General features: G+C 43.7%; 1 protein-coding gene across 2 annotated transcripts in view; it reads right to left on the bottom strand.

Moving 5' to 3' along the window:
• ABCA1 (ATP binding cassette subfamily A member 1) overlaps nucleotides 1-15,900 on the bottom strand; it is a 91,580-nt gene extending 75,680 nt beyond the window's left edge. For both annotated transcript variants that reach the window (XM_084503469.1, XM_084503470.1), the window contains exons 1-2: nucleotides 15,751-15,900; nucleotides 276-430 (exon numbers count right to left, since the gene is read on the bottom strand). In XM_084503469.1, the coding sequence (XP_084359595.1) occupies nucleotides 276-341 (66 nt within the window). In that variant the 5' untranslated portion in view covers nucleotides 342-430; nucleotides 15,751-15,900. The remainder of the gene's footprint in view (nucleotides 1-275; nucleotides 431-15,750) is intronic.
• Between the last annotated feature and the right edge of the window lie 362 nt (nucleotides 15,901-16,262).

Here is a 16,262-nt window from a genome sequence, read left to right as displayed (position 1 = left end):
ATGTTTCTGCACTGCTAACAGATGGCGGGGCCAGCACTGAAACTGATCAGAACATGCCTTGGTAGAAAAGCATCAGTTGCCTGGATTCCTCTCCACAAAAATCTGAGAACATGTCTCTTGTCAGCCATGTAAACTACAACACCTGTTGGAAAGGTACATAGCAGGTTTGGTTTGAGATTTGAGACACCTAGATACAAGAATTTCTTTCTGTGTTGCTTTACAAGCAAGCTAAAGGCTACAACTTAAGATCAAAAAACCCTCTGGATAATACTTACAGTCTGTCTTCTTCTATAGGTGAAGTTCTTCCACAGCAGCAATCCCAGCTGCGTCCAGAAAGCCATTGCTCTTCAGCAACGCCTTGCTCCTCTTGTGCAGCAGCAGCAGTATACAGCAAGGAGGTTGTGGCTGGGCATTAACTAGAAAACAAGAGCTGAAAGGGAAAAGCTGTGTTAATACAGGAAATGCGACAAGACACAGAAAGGCAGAGGCTGTGACCTGTGAACCCACATAACCCTGCAGCACCCCTGTGCGTTCCCCATCTCTTTCTTCTTACCCCGTGCACTCTGCCTAAGCCTTGTGGGCCCAAGTAAACTCAGATTTAGAATCACTGCCTACTGCTTCAGAGCTCCAAGATATAGAAGAATGAAACACCTGCAAGCTACTTCCCTTCCTCTCCCCTCCAAAAAAAAATAAATAAATAAATAAAGCAAAAACAGCCCAGAAGGGAGAAGAAACCATAGGCTTTGAAAGCTAATTTAGAGACTCTGTGAATGAGGTCGAACCATAGAATTCTGACCACTGTTATTTTTTGGTTTTTGTTTTTTTCCCTTAAGCTTCTTTCCATATTTATTTTTATAATGGTGAAAAATGTAACACCAAATCAGGAATCCCTTTGTTTGAAAGTCCAATCAGCACCGCAGCTTGTAGGACAAAATGCTATGCAATTAACAGGCGAGGGAGAAACATTCATCTACTTGAAATGAAGCGACTAAGAATGACCCTACCACCATTTACATTTGGATAAAGTGAATGGAAAATCACTGTTGAGTCAGTGTCAGGTCTTGCAGCCACCTGGCCTCCACATCTGTTGTGAATACTGTGCATTCATTATGCACCTTGTAAGACTATGAGAAAGTATAAAGGATTTTAAAACGCATTCATTTCTTTGGTGGCTTTTAACAATTACATGGTATAGGCTTGGGTACACAGAGACTTCCAGGAAGGCTCAGATGGAAAGGTGAGCTTATAGTAGATTGAATGTCATTAAACTTTTTTTTTTTTTTAAAGAATTAATTTAGCATAGCTTAATTTACTTCTGAGTTTAAGCCACTTCAGAGTAAGAGCATTTTCATTCCAAATATGTGTCCATGCAGGAATTTGGCTAAATCCACATCAAATTAACTCTGATTTATGTTCCTGAATACACTCTGTTGACAGGCTCAGTGTTAACAGGACAGCTAGCAACTGATCCAAACACACTAAGAGATAACCATTCCCTCTAACATCTGTTAAAGTGGGAACACACATGCTTTTGATTCAAACATCCCACATACCAGTATCTGAGCCTTATGATTCAGAGTTGCATGCCTGATTGCAAACTGCACTGAAAACATTTTGAAAATCTGTAAAGGTGCTAGGAAATTAATACTCCAAGAAATGCTCTGACCAGTCCTATACAGGTCCAAGACTGGATTAGAAATGGTAATTCAGGATGTGAGCTTTGAGTTAATGAATATTTGCTACCTCTATGACTTGCCCACAACTAAATCCATTATTAGAATGACTTGCAGATTAAAAAGTTGTTTTACAGCATGTCTGTGCTACAAAAAAGTTTCCCTATCATGACAAAATCATGCCGAGCGCTACAGACAATTACGCTGTAGTACCACAACAGGACAACAGTGCTTCTTTATGCCAGTTTAGGGAAGCAAGAATGATAACAGACGCCTACAAAAACCTACAAATTGAACTTCATGTCAGTACCCAGGCAGCCGGGCGTACAGTCAGCATGGGTTCATTAACTACTGCTATCACTCACTGAAATGACCTGTGCCCACAGAAGCTCGCCTTCACAGGTAGATGCCCAGCAGATCTGGCAGGACAGCCTTCCTCCCCCAGCACTGTGCTTCCCTCTGTTTGGAGCACCCTAACACATTCCAGATGCATGCACATCTGACTGGTAGATAGTGAATTCCCAGACATACTCAGAGCAAGGCACTACAACATCTGATAGCACATACACAGCGTTAAAAAAAATCCCGCTGTAGCATCCTATCAACACTCTGCAACAAACTACTTCCTATTTTTTTTCCAACAATTACAAAACCCTACAAATATAAGTGCCAGGGGAAGGATCACGAGAGCAGGAAGGATCCTGAGGAGAGTCAATGAGACCTTCGATTCTGAATGGAAATAACACAATTCATAAAATCACAGAATTTCTTTGCTTTAATATCCTGCATAAAGGTAGAGTAAAATTTGAAGCCATCCAGACGGTGTTTGAGCTAGTCACAGGGTATATCTGGTTTAATCCATGCCAGTGAAAATCCAGATGTTGGTGCTTTGCAATTGTAGGCAGCCCCCAGGACTCAAAATACAGAACTACTGCTCTATAGAGGTTGTAGGGTTCACATTGCATTAGTGCTCTGCAGTGAGATAAGGGCATATATGTGCTCACTTAACACACATCTCTGCTGATCAGCAGAAACCTGTGCAACTAGAAAGATTGGCTATGCCTGCTTAGACTGCAGCTCTCCACAGTTTATCTAAACCTTATGGGGAACAGAGCAAATGCAAAGGCTTTCAAATCAGGCTACTACATGATTTTACAAATCATGTAGTATGGATACAAGTTTCAAGTTAGGAAAAAGATATTGATTTGTTACAACTGTACTGGAAGATCGGAAAATTTGTCCCAGATGTTGACACTACTAGCTAAGTCTCTACATTAAGCCAAAGGGAAGGTCCTAACACTGGATACTTGCCAACTGCACAAAACTTGAAGCGTCTCCACTTGTACTTCTTCCAGCCATGTTGGGATGACAGCTTCAGAGACACATTTTTGCCCCAGTATCTCTTACAGGGTGGGCAACACAGGTTTTGTTGATGCCTAGAGCTGTCTCTGATTTTGATCAACAGAGGCTGACTTATTTGGTTCACTGCTGATACAAGTTAACTAGGTCCACCTGAATTACTAACGCATCAAAATGCTCTGCAAGCGAAGAATCTCAGAGGAAACTGGGTTACCTCTCCTTCAGATGTTCTAGCTGTCAGAAAGTAAGAACTATAAAGCAGCAACACAAAACTGTGACAGACCCAACACTTCCAGCTCAAGGAGCTGAAGTCCACCTGTATTTCCACTCCAGACTAGCCTGGGAAGTTCAGCACAGCTGGGAAACCCAACTTGCCGTTAATTACTGCAGTGCCAAATGCACAAGTACCAGCCAGTTTTCCTTTTGTGTTGCACCTATGTAAAACTTTCTGAGCCAACAGCATGCATCAGTGATCATTCCTTACCCACAACCCTCTAAAAAAGCAATGCCATTTCTGTCTAGAACAGTGGGGATTTAAGCCTGCCAAGACTGGGCCTACCCTTTGAAAGTGCAATCTCTTGCTTCTGTAAAGCTGCGCTCCATGAGAGCAGGAACAATTTCCCCAGCTGTTAATTAGCAGCGCAACCTGGTTGTGTAGAGGTCTTTGCTGTAGACATACACCTTGCACACCCAATCCTCTTCATTGTGTGAACACTGCAAGTTTTACAGCAGAGGTAGGTATCCATGCACAGCAGTTTTAAGCCTAGGGGCAATAAATAGGTTTACTTCTCTTCATCACCCAGCAATCTGCTTTTGTCTAGCTCTGCTTCAGCATTTTTCCACCTATTCACCAACACATGCAACACCACCGCATAGCTTAGACAACATGGAGCACACCAGGAGAGGCTCAAATTGCCTATAGCTTTGGGATACACCTGGCAGCTGTCTGGTACCTCAGGTGCAAACTCTAACCACCACCTTACTACAAATAAACAGATACCATCAGAAAGGGCTGTCTGATAACTGAAACAAGTAAATGGTGTTTGGAGTAATGTCCTGAATCCCACCACATGCCCTATGCCACACGGATAGAGCAACGAGCATTCAGTTAACCATACAGCCAGGCAAAAGGATCGAAGGGTCACCTTACGTTTAACCAGCAAATAAATTCTGGGTATCCAGTATACAGACCTCCTTGCATGCCTTACCAACGTACCACTTAGACTTACATACACTTAACATGCTATTTCCTGAGCATTCCAAATTTTCTCAACTCATGACAAAAAACACACAGGAGGAATGAAGCAAAGGCATCTAGATATTCCCCCATCTTTTGATAGTCTGCCTCACATTCTCTTCCCCAAGAGAAGCTTACCCTTCCAATTATAAAACAGCTGTTCAACCCACAGAAAACTGTGGGCATCAGAGGCAGAGGCAGGGCAGATCAGCCTGCGTGTACCTTCTGATCCAGCCTGGGATTCCTGCTTTGCTCCTCACTGAGCTCTAATAGTGGGTCAGGACCCTCTCTACCAGACCAAGCAGCCACAACAGCCACCTGCACAATTAAAGCACAAGAGCCCAAATGGTTGTCCCACAGACTGCCTTTGTATATGGCACTTCTCCCCACTGCAGAAACCTTGCAGAGGTTCCAGACCTGCAAGGCTGCAATTCCATCTCAGTGTGCAATTCAGAAAATTACTCCTAAGAGATAATTACACTATGGGGCAAGCTCTGAAAATGTTGAAAACAAAATACACACTTTGACCAACCCTTTCTTTCTAGATCAGTGCTACCCCACTCTTTGGAAGTAGAATGGCTACTGAAAAGTCCATTAGCTGGTATGCCAAGAGTTTGCAGGTCCAATCAGTCTTAAACACAAAGCTATGTATTTTTACAGCTGTAGATTTTAAGAGGGGAAAAATGCTCAAGTGGCAGAGAACCAATTCCCTACCCCCATGCCTGGTGTCTGTACTAAATAAACATAAAACAGCCTTCAAAAGCAGCTTTCTGCAAACAATGCAGCTGTTTGCTTTCTTTTGGGGGCGAAAAAACCTTTTCCCTAGAGAAGAAATCACTATTTAGACAGTGAACAAAGCAAACTTATCAAACCTTATGAGACTGGAACATTTCAGAATTCTGGCAGCAGGCTACCTTCAAGGCTCCAGCAACGACTTAAACCCAGCCCTGGTCAGCAGAGCTAAAAGCTTTTTTACCAATTGATGACAGTTCAGAGGCCTCCATGAAAGCAGTCAGTGGCTTCTGTCCCACCCTGTTGGTCAGATCTCCACATCATAAAAGCTACCATCATTGGCAGCACTCCACAGACCAACCAGCCAGGGGGAATATCAATCTAATATCTAGAGATGATGCCCTCTAAGAGAAAAGAAAATATTAGCTGCTGTACTGCTACAGCCAGTCCTGTTCCTCTACTATGAGCAAACCTGGTCTAGCACATTGCTCTATCTCAGATGAAAAGCCGTAGATCTGCTTAATGCCATTAGCTTTTTTATAAATATCTATCAAATCAAACAGCCACTGTTTGAAAGAAACGGGGCAAATTAAAAAAAAAAAAAAAAAAAAAAAAAAAAAAACACGTCATTTTTGAGCAGAAACAGTCCTTTCAGGGAATGCTGAGAAATGACTTAACATTTCATTTCCTTTAGGTAGGTCAAGCTGCATTTCGTGAAGCAAACAGTGTCATGAGCCATGTCAACTCTGCAAAGCCCAGACCCAAGAGCAAAGTCCCCCAGTTCTCCATATGCCACCAAGTGAGAGCAGGTCCCCACGACGGCCACGAGCAACAATGGCAAGAGAGAAGTGTGTGCCTCAAGCATTGACATTTTGATTTAAACATGACAAACCATCAGAGAACTAGTAGCCCTTCTGTTTATTTGGTGAATAGAGGCAGAGTAAGTCAAGAGCTGAGAACGAAGCCCATGTCTCCAAAATCAGGGTCTAACGTGCCCTTGCTCTGCAGGACACCTAGACCTAAGCTTCTGGTTTCTCCCCACATAGTAGCTACAGCCAAGAGACTTACACAACCACATCCACCTCGTACAACCTGTGACTGTGCGAGGCAATAAGCAATTTTCAAGACACAAGCATTATGTGCCCCTCCACCACAATATCCATGATTTCCAGAAAGGGATAAGCACTTTGCTTCTACACAACTTCAACAGGACTAAAGGAATTGGAAAAGCAGCATTAGTTACAATGCTGTTGAGATTAGGCTCAACAAAGAGCAGCTGAGGACAAATGCAAACAATTACTTATCCCACTGTGAGGGATCTAACTGGAGATAATCTCCACAGCAGAAACAGACAGTGCATGAAGAATCAGGAGTAAATGTCCATTCTAAAACCAAAACAATTCATTGAAAGTTTGCAAGACTAATAGGCACAAATCTGACATTCACATCTCTAAAACCTTCAAGGAGTCAAAAAAAAAAACCTCATTAGCTCTTGACTATGAAGTCAAAAAAACTCATTACTATGAGTTAAAAACCACATAGGCAAGAAGGGAAACTGCACCCAAACAATAATACTTTTCTAGCAATAACACCATTGCTCTTTTAAAGTCACCCTTTACCTCAAACAGCCTGAACTATGTTACAACAAGATGCCATCAAAAACATTAGCAGCATGGTCAGTTCAAGCAACTCACCCCGGGCCACAACCAAAGCATAAGCAGAGATGAGAATACAGCTACCAGATGCCACACGTCTGTCTCCCAGTTTAAGCACTGCTAGACTCTGTAGCAATAGCGAGCAATGCAGGGTCAGCAGAGGAGGTGTGAGCTTTGAACCTGCAGCCTGCTCTCTGGGACACAGGATCATTATCAGCAGAGCCACACAGACACTAAAAAGCAAGTCTTTCGTAACTTCCCAACAGAGGACTTCCATTTCTTTCCCATTTGCCAGAGGAATATCGGACAAAATTTCTCATTCCATCTAAAAATTCATTCAATGAGAAGTACTATCCTTCTCAGAATGACCCAGATCTCATCACAGGGTTTAATCTGACTGCTAATTGTTAACAATGTGATTGGAGAGCTTCTGGGTCAGCAGGCAAGGACTTAATTAGGACCACAAACAACAATATTTGGGTGGTGATTCTTGGCAAGATCCTCCACTAGTTTACATCACTTTACACATACTGACGACCTGGCTTTATGTTTGGTAATAAACAGGTTCTGGCCTTGTTCTCCAGCACTTACTAACACTGCAAGCAACTAGAACATTGTTTTCAACTTGGCCATCTGTCTGACCTCTGAATAACAACGATGCATATGACTGAAGCACTTTAAGATCTAGCTTTCATGGTAATAATCCACAACCAGTTTGACTCACTTCCCCCTGAGGAGCATGTCAAGTCTCCTAAAACCCTCTAAGGAGAGTGCCAAAGTATCAGTAGGCTGACTAAACATTCTCATGGAATTCCACCAGTGTCCAAACAAAACCAAGACACTGCATTTCACTTATCCACAGGGTCCTTAAGGCAGCATACACACAGCTACAAAACACCGAGTAAATGACTTCCCTTTGTTTAAGAGGGCTGAACCTCACGGAAGAGAAGAGACAGCTAGTAGAAAAGAACTGCTCCTTTTAAGAACAGCAGGACAAGAAAATAGCTACTCACAACCTGCTTTAACTGCTACTATTAAAACAATTAGTCCTGTAAAAGAGACTGGTTCTGGGTTCTGCCTGCCACAGCATGAATTACAAGAGGAGAGGGAACCCTAGACCTTGTTCTGGCAGGAACTGTTACAAATAAAATGTGATGTTAGGGGCAGAAATCCAGCACCCCAAATATTTAGGCAAAATTGAAAGGGGCTTCTAAAAGGTACCTAGCCTCAACGCTAGGAATAAACAGTTGGATTTTTCAAAAGGCAGCATATTAAGTGCTGAGTAGCTCAAAAAGACCAGCTATGAATCGCTGAGCAGAGATCGTTATGAAAGCCTGCGGCCAGAATGAATATCACAAGCACACAAACTGCTGGCCATGAACTCTTCAGATGATTTTGCTTCCTCTTTCTGACCAAGCTCAAGTCCCAAGGGGTATTTTTAGGGCACAGGTGGGCCTGTGCCTACCAACAAGAAATAAACCATAAGAGATAGTTTGCAAAAGACCTGAGCACTAGCTTACAAAGTATTCCATAATATAAATTGGACTAGATTTTCCAAAGTCTGCGGTGCCTCCTTAGGCATTTACAGGAAGCCATGTTTTTAGACATGGCTGCTGTTCAGAAGCTTCCCGTGTGACAGAGCATACCAAGCTCCTTTGAAAACCTGTCCCAGGTCACACAGGAGCAATGTCTTCCTACCAGAATGACAACAACAACTGGTTCTCCTTACTGCTAGCACATTCAGGAAGCTCACTGGTGAAAACAAGTGTGTTTCCCATACACTGGAAGAAGTCAGGCTTGCACGTGCCACAGTTGGACTGGCCCAAAGTAAGGCACGTGCCAAAGACTGTGTCACGCACTTCAGCAAGAGCAATTGCTTAAGTGTCAAGTATAACACTCAAATAGTCATCTGTTTTACCAAAAAAAAAAAAAAAATTCCACTGGAACGTTGTGAAACACATGAAATATTTCAACTTTCCTATTACACTGGACATCCATACTCTCCCCACACAAAAAAAAAAAAAAAAAAAGAGGCTGAAATATAGTCCATTCTCTGGTGAAAACAAACAAAAAGACGATTTGCTTTATCACGGCCAATGTCCAAAAATCCATAGTCCATATTAGCTGATTTTTTTTTTTTTTGGCTCTCATAGAATGAGCTCCTCTCTGTAGTGAGATCTAGAAATAATAGAACATCCTGCTAAAATAATAATTGCGACATTTGATCTCAATTCATGCCATTAAGCTTTGATCTCTGAGCAACTATAGCATCGTCAGTACACAGTCTGCAAAAAGCTGTGTAACACAGCCTCAGTCACTTTTTCCAGCTGATGACGCATCCTATTTAAGGACGTTATCTTCTCAAATGGGAAAAAAGAGGAAGCGTTTCACGTAGTAAAAGGTACTGTTTTCTGCATGACGGACACCTTTAGGGTGCGAGGAAAGACAAGGCACCCCCCAAGAAAGTCATCAGCCTACTCAACTTTTGGGAAAAGAAATTGGTGAGCTCAGGAGGTCTTAGGCAAGAAAACCTCTTCAGACCCACTCCCTGCTCACTGAATCGCTTTACCCACACAAAGCAGCTAGAGATCTGTCTTCAGAAAGTGTACACTGCATAAGTGCTCCACATTCCTACCCTGGAGTGGCTGGAGCACCACTGGGGTGTTTGTATCTTCTCTTGAGCAAAATCACCACGCCTTGCAGTGTTGCCATCACCTTCATAAGGACTTTTTCGGAAGGCAATGTCTTCAAAGTCTTGTTTCTGTAGCTTGCTCTTGATCTTGGGAAAAGACAAGGTTACAAACAATCTTGGCCCAGCACAAGATTAAGCTGCAATCTGAGATGTTTGTCTGCCCTGTAACATCCAAATAAACTTTACTGTTATTTTCTTCGTGATCTTTGCCATCTGGGAGCAGCATGTTGTGAACCAGCACATGTCCGGAAAGAAAGAATGAAACGTGGCTCATACTGTGGGAAACATCCCAGAGGTGTCTTTGGGGTTCATTGGTGCAAGGAATAAACTGTCTGTGAAGCCTGGTACCTACACAACTGCACTGATATCTGTCACACCGGTATAAATTATAGCAGACAAAATAAAAAAAGTTCTCTGAACTATGCAGAAAAGAATCAGCCAAGAAAAAGCCTCTAGCACAATGCAAGGAAATGACATTGTCAAAAAAAAAAAAAAAAAAAAAAACAGGTGGCAAAGGCAGTATTTTGCAACAGATGTCAGTTTGAACTGTTTGATCCTTGAAACCCTACAAGACACTGTCCCACAACATGACTTCAGCTCCCACATCACAAGCCACCCAACCATATGGATGTAGAAACTAGTAATTCACTAGAGATAATAAAGAGGTGTCCAAATGCTTTTGAAAGTAATGAGCATCAGCTATGAAGAGGAATGAATTTCTGCTCAATCTTTGCAACTGATACTGCTTTCAATAACCACTTATCTCTAAGGTTATTCATAGAGGAATAAAAAATAATTGGCATAGATGATAAGAATGGAGGCAGCATGCCTGTTGCAGCAGGTGTGGCACCGGGCACCTCGCCGGGAGCGCTGCCAGAAAGTTGTGTGCAAAGCTTCCCCTTTTTGCCTGGTTCACAGAAACAATTCGTTCTGCACATTTGTGTTCTGTAGCTCCAGCTGTACAACTCACACTCCTGCGGCTAAAGCTCCAATCCTTAGGGTCAACAAGACAGTTAGCAGACATGTAAAACACACAAAAGTATGGTTATTTTAATATAATGCACATACTGATGTAACAGAGACAAGGGTGACCGAATTTGTTCATATCCTAAGTTACATCTCTTCAAGCAAGATTTGGGACAGAGATCCATTAGTTTACATGCACAATTTCAAGGGACTAAATCCAGCAGTGAAGAGCTGTGGTCTACTCAAATTGAAGCAAAGGACTAACAATTCAAAAAAACTTCACGTAGGTGCAGAAGTGGCATTAAACACCCAAAGGGAGAGAGTAAGTTCGTAAAAGAAATGTAAACAAAATAGTTTGGCAAGTTGTTAATGGAAATGGGACCCAAGCCATACATTTTCTGTGGAGCTTAGGATATTCTTAATGATGCTGAGAAAGTTCCACTGGAGTCAAAGCATACTCCCACAGACAATCTAATTGGCTGCAATTATGTCTGGTTTTATATGTGAATACAACTGGGAAGAAAAGATACAGATTTCTTTAGGATGAATATTTCAATATAGGTTTGTTAAAGCTGGTAAATTAGGTGGTAAGAATTGCTACCCTAATTTAATAGGGTAAAGAACATCAAGAATACTTTAAAACAAATAATTTTGATAAAAAGCACATTGTCCAGTGATAGCACAAAGACTGAAATGCAAGATTAATTTAGTTTCATAAACAGAAAATGCTTTAAGAGAGGACTAGATTTTGAACTTGGGCTCCACTGCTGCTACTAGAAAGAAATGTCAATGCTTCTGCACATACAAAAGGGTGCTGCCATTTCATTGTTTGGGTGAGGGGAGGTTTTTGGTTTTGTTTTGTTTCATTTTTTAATACATTTAAATTTGGTCCTAACTCTGCTTAAACCATCAGCCACAACAAAATTACTATTATGGGAGCATAATCACAACATTGGTAAGAGGAGAAACAGGCATCAACATATCCTAAGAATATAAACGTACCCCCCATGAATACATCTCTCAGACAAAACACGTGTATGATTTTTGCTTGTTTCTTTTGAAGGCACAAGAACTCACCTGCAAAAGTACAAGCTATGTCTGAAAACATGGGCTTTACAACCTGGCTGCTGACATGAGCAACACAGCCAACAGTCTTTAAAAGCAGACACATTACAGTGCTGTAGCTGAGTAAAAACACACTTTTGCTTTTACCTTGCAGAATATAAGGTTTTGTGATCTCATATTTATTATGATATTAAGATCAGTTAAGGGGAAACAGGAGCATATCATCACAAGACAGACACTGTTGCTGGAAACCAGGTTATCCTGGTCCTGCTGTTATCACCTAGACCGCCACCGCTGTTGCTCTGAGACCTTACACATGGCTTAATTTTGGCTTTTACTTACAGCCAAGAATGCTAATGAACATTAATTGCATAGCTTGCGTTCCAGCTCCCAGTAACAGCCTTTCACTGGGACATGGGCTAGTAAAACTGCAGAATGTTTCAGGGAGCCAAGCAAGTAGGCTGGTAGCTGGTTTTGGCCACTTTACCTTCCACGCAGCCCTGCCTGCTAGAAAGGAAGCCAGACCTCCAGAATGATCTCTGAACCATGTGGTCAGGGGCTCTGACTTTGTTTGCTCTTTCCCAAAGAACGACCTTGCTATCTAGCCCAAGCCAGAGCAGCTTTGGAAAGGCTCTTCTGCTCTCCTCTTTTTGCCTAATGCCAATTGTTCCCTAACAAAGTTAACACAACACAAACGGATCTCTTATTGGATTAGATTGAGCTCTGCTAAGCAACACTCCTCCAGAAAATAACAGAAGAGGAAAAAGGTCAGCTTGTATATGGATATTTATGCCTTTCAGACTGATGTACATTCTTCTTATAATCCACGATCAAGCCTTTTCACTAATAACCCAATAAATCTTAAGATCTGAATGCTTCTATTTTTCCTACAGTGTTAGCTTGTTGTGTCAGGAAAGCTGCATCAACAGTTTTCCATCCTACTCTGTCTCTCCCTCAGTCCTTGAGGCAAGCTCACATGTTTTCTGCCCTATGACAAGTGCTAAAAAAGACAGGTCTTGCTTTGCTGTTTTTTGTTCATTTGTTTGTTTTATTAGAAAAACAGATGTAAAAATAGGTAAGAGGGTATTCCAATCAGTAGTTCAAATCATAGTAATTTTTCTGAGTCGTTCTGTATGACTTTCCTACAGCCAGTAGAAATAGAGGAGTATTTCCTACATTATAGGAAATATTTTTATTTTTATTTTTAATAATTGCAATCATCTTCTACAAGTAAGAATTCTACCATGTTATTTATGATCTTTATTCTTAATATCAGTAGTTGCAACTGTGCTGGATAACTACACAGCAAAGCTTTCAAGAATTCAGGATTCAAATCTTCAGCAGACATAAAAACTTCTACCATGTCAGTCCCTAGCTGCCTCAGATGAACTAGGAAAATACAGCATATATATGTGTGTGTGTTTTATTAAACAGCAGGTCCTGACTCTGGCCAGTCACAGCAGGAGTCATCAAGAATAAGCAGCCTAATAGAAACATGCTGGTGTTTGGTCAGCCATGGCCTGCAGACTTATTTCAGGATTTGGTGTGTTGCCCAGCCTAAAAGACCTATATAAACACCAAGGGTGCTTGCTCCAAGGTTACTTAAACAAAGGGGTAGTCTGGTTCCCTTTCTGCCCTGCTCCTGTCATCATCTTTGTGCTGGCACCAGCATTCACAAACCCACACCAAACCCCTGAACACAGGATGCCGAAGCTAAAATAAACATTTTCATCCCTTCCATCCCTTCGTGAAAGCACCCCCAGACCCAAATGCTCAGAGAAAAATAATAATTTCAAGTTTGTTCACTGGTTGGTGAACACCAACACCAGCCCAGAGGGTGAAACAGATAGGGAGAGATGAGAGAACAGGCACTTGGGGGGAAGTGAACTGGGTCCATTACTAGCGCAGCTGCAGCCCTCAATTACTTTGGATTAAAGTTCTGAAGAAACCACACCCTAGGAAATGTTGTGCCTGCGTGGTGCAACACACGTGATAAACACTAGCAGCGCTGATCCCATTCTGCCACTGAGGGATGGGTTCGGGACCGATCCTCCTCCAGGTCTGGTTTGTGGGCACAGTTCTGCCAGGTGAACTACTAGTGAGAAAACAGGCTCACAGAGAGGAAGGCAAGGGAGGACTCGCTTCCTGAGCTGTGTACACTAGATTCATCTTTGAGAATTTGCATTTTTAATAGTCATGCGTTTTCAATTTCTGTAGTTCAGCACTTCACCGGGAACCACTCTCACCTGCACTGCAACGGCAGGTGCTGAATTTGGTGCTAGACAAGGTCTCCGCTCACATCAATAGAGCTGAGCCACACGGGTTTTTGAAAACAAATTTGGCATGACAAAAAAGGTTAGCCAGCAGCTGCCTGTGGCAAACCCATTTATAAACACGCCTCTGTCTCGCTGGGTGAAAGGGACATTAAGTGATTTTCAATATACCTGCTTACACTACAGTCCAGCTGAACTTGGAAGAAATCTGGAATTTATATCTAAAGATTGCTGTAACTCTTGTAAACACCAAAACCTTACACAGAGCTGCACCCAAGGTGCTTGTTTCACACAAATAGCATACGGCTAATTGAACTTCAACAGTAATTTCTCAAGGGAAAGTTACTGTGAATGGCTGCAATGCTGGACCACTGCACTGTAACAGCAAATGAGAGCCACTGCGATCTCTGGCAGCCCAAAGCTAGCACATACCCACCCATCTCTGCAGAATAACCATGGTGAGCACACTCCTGTCTTCTGAAGCGAGACACTCTCAACTTCAAAAGTTCAATTTAAGCTCTACCACACAGCTCTTGTTTCCAGGCTGCAGACCTTTTATCCCCAGTTTGGAAAGAGCCAACTTCCAATTCTCACCATAATCAGCCCTACTGCACTGTGACAACACGATCAACACGGCACGGGTTGCGAGTTAAGGCATCAGACTCCTGCCTGTAGCTGCCCAGACCACACCAGATACATATAACTCCTGCCCAGACCACACCAGGTACAGACTGAGGCACCACATTTTACACACATGAAAGTTCAGATGGGCGCGATGAAGGGTGATGACCCAGGAGCAGCATTTACAGCTGACACATCAGCAATGCTGCAGCCCCAGGCAGCTCCCTGCGCGATGCTCCGGGAGAACCTGGGCACACGCTGCCACCTGTCCCTGCATGTGAGGATGGAAACCTGTGCCAACCAGGACCAGACCAAAAACACATTCGCGCTGTGTGTTTATTACCCTAACCCCTTTCAAAACTGAGCGAGACTGCTCAGTTCGGAGAGCCTCAAGACAGCAAGCCAGACCATCTGTTGTTAATGGAACATCCCCAAGACGTGGCTGTTCCCTGCTGCACCAGCAGTGACCGATTTCCAAAGGCCACCTCCTAACGGGTTTGTAATGCATTAATCTATACCCATAATTTTCAAGATGGGCACCGATTCAGCTAAAAGTGCGAGCACATGTTTTTATCCCCCTGGCTTTTGTAAGGTCTACTCCAACACACTAGAGATCAACTTCGACCCTCCAAGTAAGTTGATTACCCTTAAAATCTCCAAGCACAGCAGCTGGGGGTGGCGGGACAAACAGCTCATGTTCAAAACAGACAAAAATACTGTTTACTGTAAACTTTCGATTTACAGTCAGAGTATCTTTCCTCTGATAGACCGTATGCATCTGAGCAGTCAGGCACGTCCCGCGCTAAGCAGCAGTGTTCGGTAAGAGGCTGATGGCAGCCTGTAACATAGCAGAGCACAGACTTCACAACAGCCTGGCACGCAGGAGCGGGATGTGCCGCCTGCAACTCAGCCTCCTGCCCATCACAAAAAGCTGCGGGATCGATTTTTTTATTTTTACACTCCCGCTCATCCCAAGGCCCTCCCCGCCCCCGACGTTTTATGGATTTCCCGTAGGTGTGAAGGGGATGGAAACCCTTCCCGTTATCTTCTAGCAGCCCACCGGGGCTGGAAGGGACGGCGAGGCGAGCCCCCCTCCGCGAGCGCAGCCAACCCAGCGTCGCTTCGCTCAGGACGAGCTACAATAAAGTGGTTACAAAAAAAAATTAAAAAAAATAGTAAGAATAATAAACAAACGCACAAGAGGGGAAAAAGAAAAAACAAGCTTCACTGTCTACCTCCCAGTGCCCTGCCGTCCCGCAAGCCATCCTCCGAGCCTCGCTCTAGACACGCTGCGCGCAGCGAGAAACAAAAAGACAAAAAAAAAAAAGAATTAAAAAGGGGGTAAAAAAAAAAAAAAAAAAAAAGGCATTCGCTTTCTTCCCCCCTCGCTCTGTGCCGGGGCTGCCTCCCCCGACAGCTGCCCGCATCACGGCACGGCTCGGCTCGGCGCATCCCCCCGACCGCCCTCCTCGCCTACCTCCCGGGCCGGGGGGCCCTGGGCAGCTGCCGTGGGTCCCGTCGGTCCCTCCGGGAGCCGAGCCGAGCCGAGCCGAGCCGAGCCGCCTTGCCCCTCCGCTCCGCCTCGCTCCGCTCCGGCCCCGACGCCGGCCCCGCTCCCGGACAGCCGCGGCCCCGCAGCGCCTCTTATAGGGCGGCGGCGACCGCCCCTTCCAAGGCCGGGCAGCGCCGGGGCTTCTTTCTCCCGTCCCCTTTTTTCTTTTTTCCCCTTCACTTTTATTTTTTTGTTTCCTCTTGCATTTTTTATTTTGCTTCTCTCCTTTCTTCTTTCTTCTTTTTTTTTTTTTTTTTTTTTTAGTTTTATTTTTCCCCACTTTTTCTCTCCGGGGGAGGGGGTGAAGGAGAGGCGGGGACGCGGCGATTTGCATGAGGGCGTGCACGTTGCAGCCAAAAACAAAACAAACCTCGAGGCTCCGCCCGCACCGCACGGGCCCGCACAGCGCCTGCTGGCCCGGGACGGGCTGGCCACGG

Source organism: Aythya ferina (assembly GCF_964211825.1).
Source record: "Aythya ferina genome assembly, chromosome: Z".
Lineage (NCBI taxonomy): Eukaryota > Metazoa > Chordata > Aves > Anseriformes > Anatidae > Aythya > Aythya ferina.
Note: the sequence above shows the minus strand (reverse complement) of the source record. Positions and strands in the feature narration are given on the sequence as shown.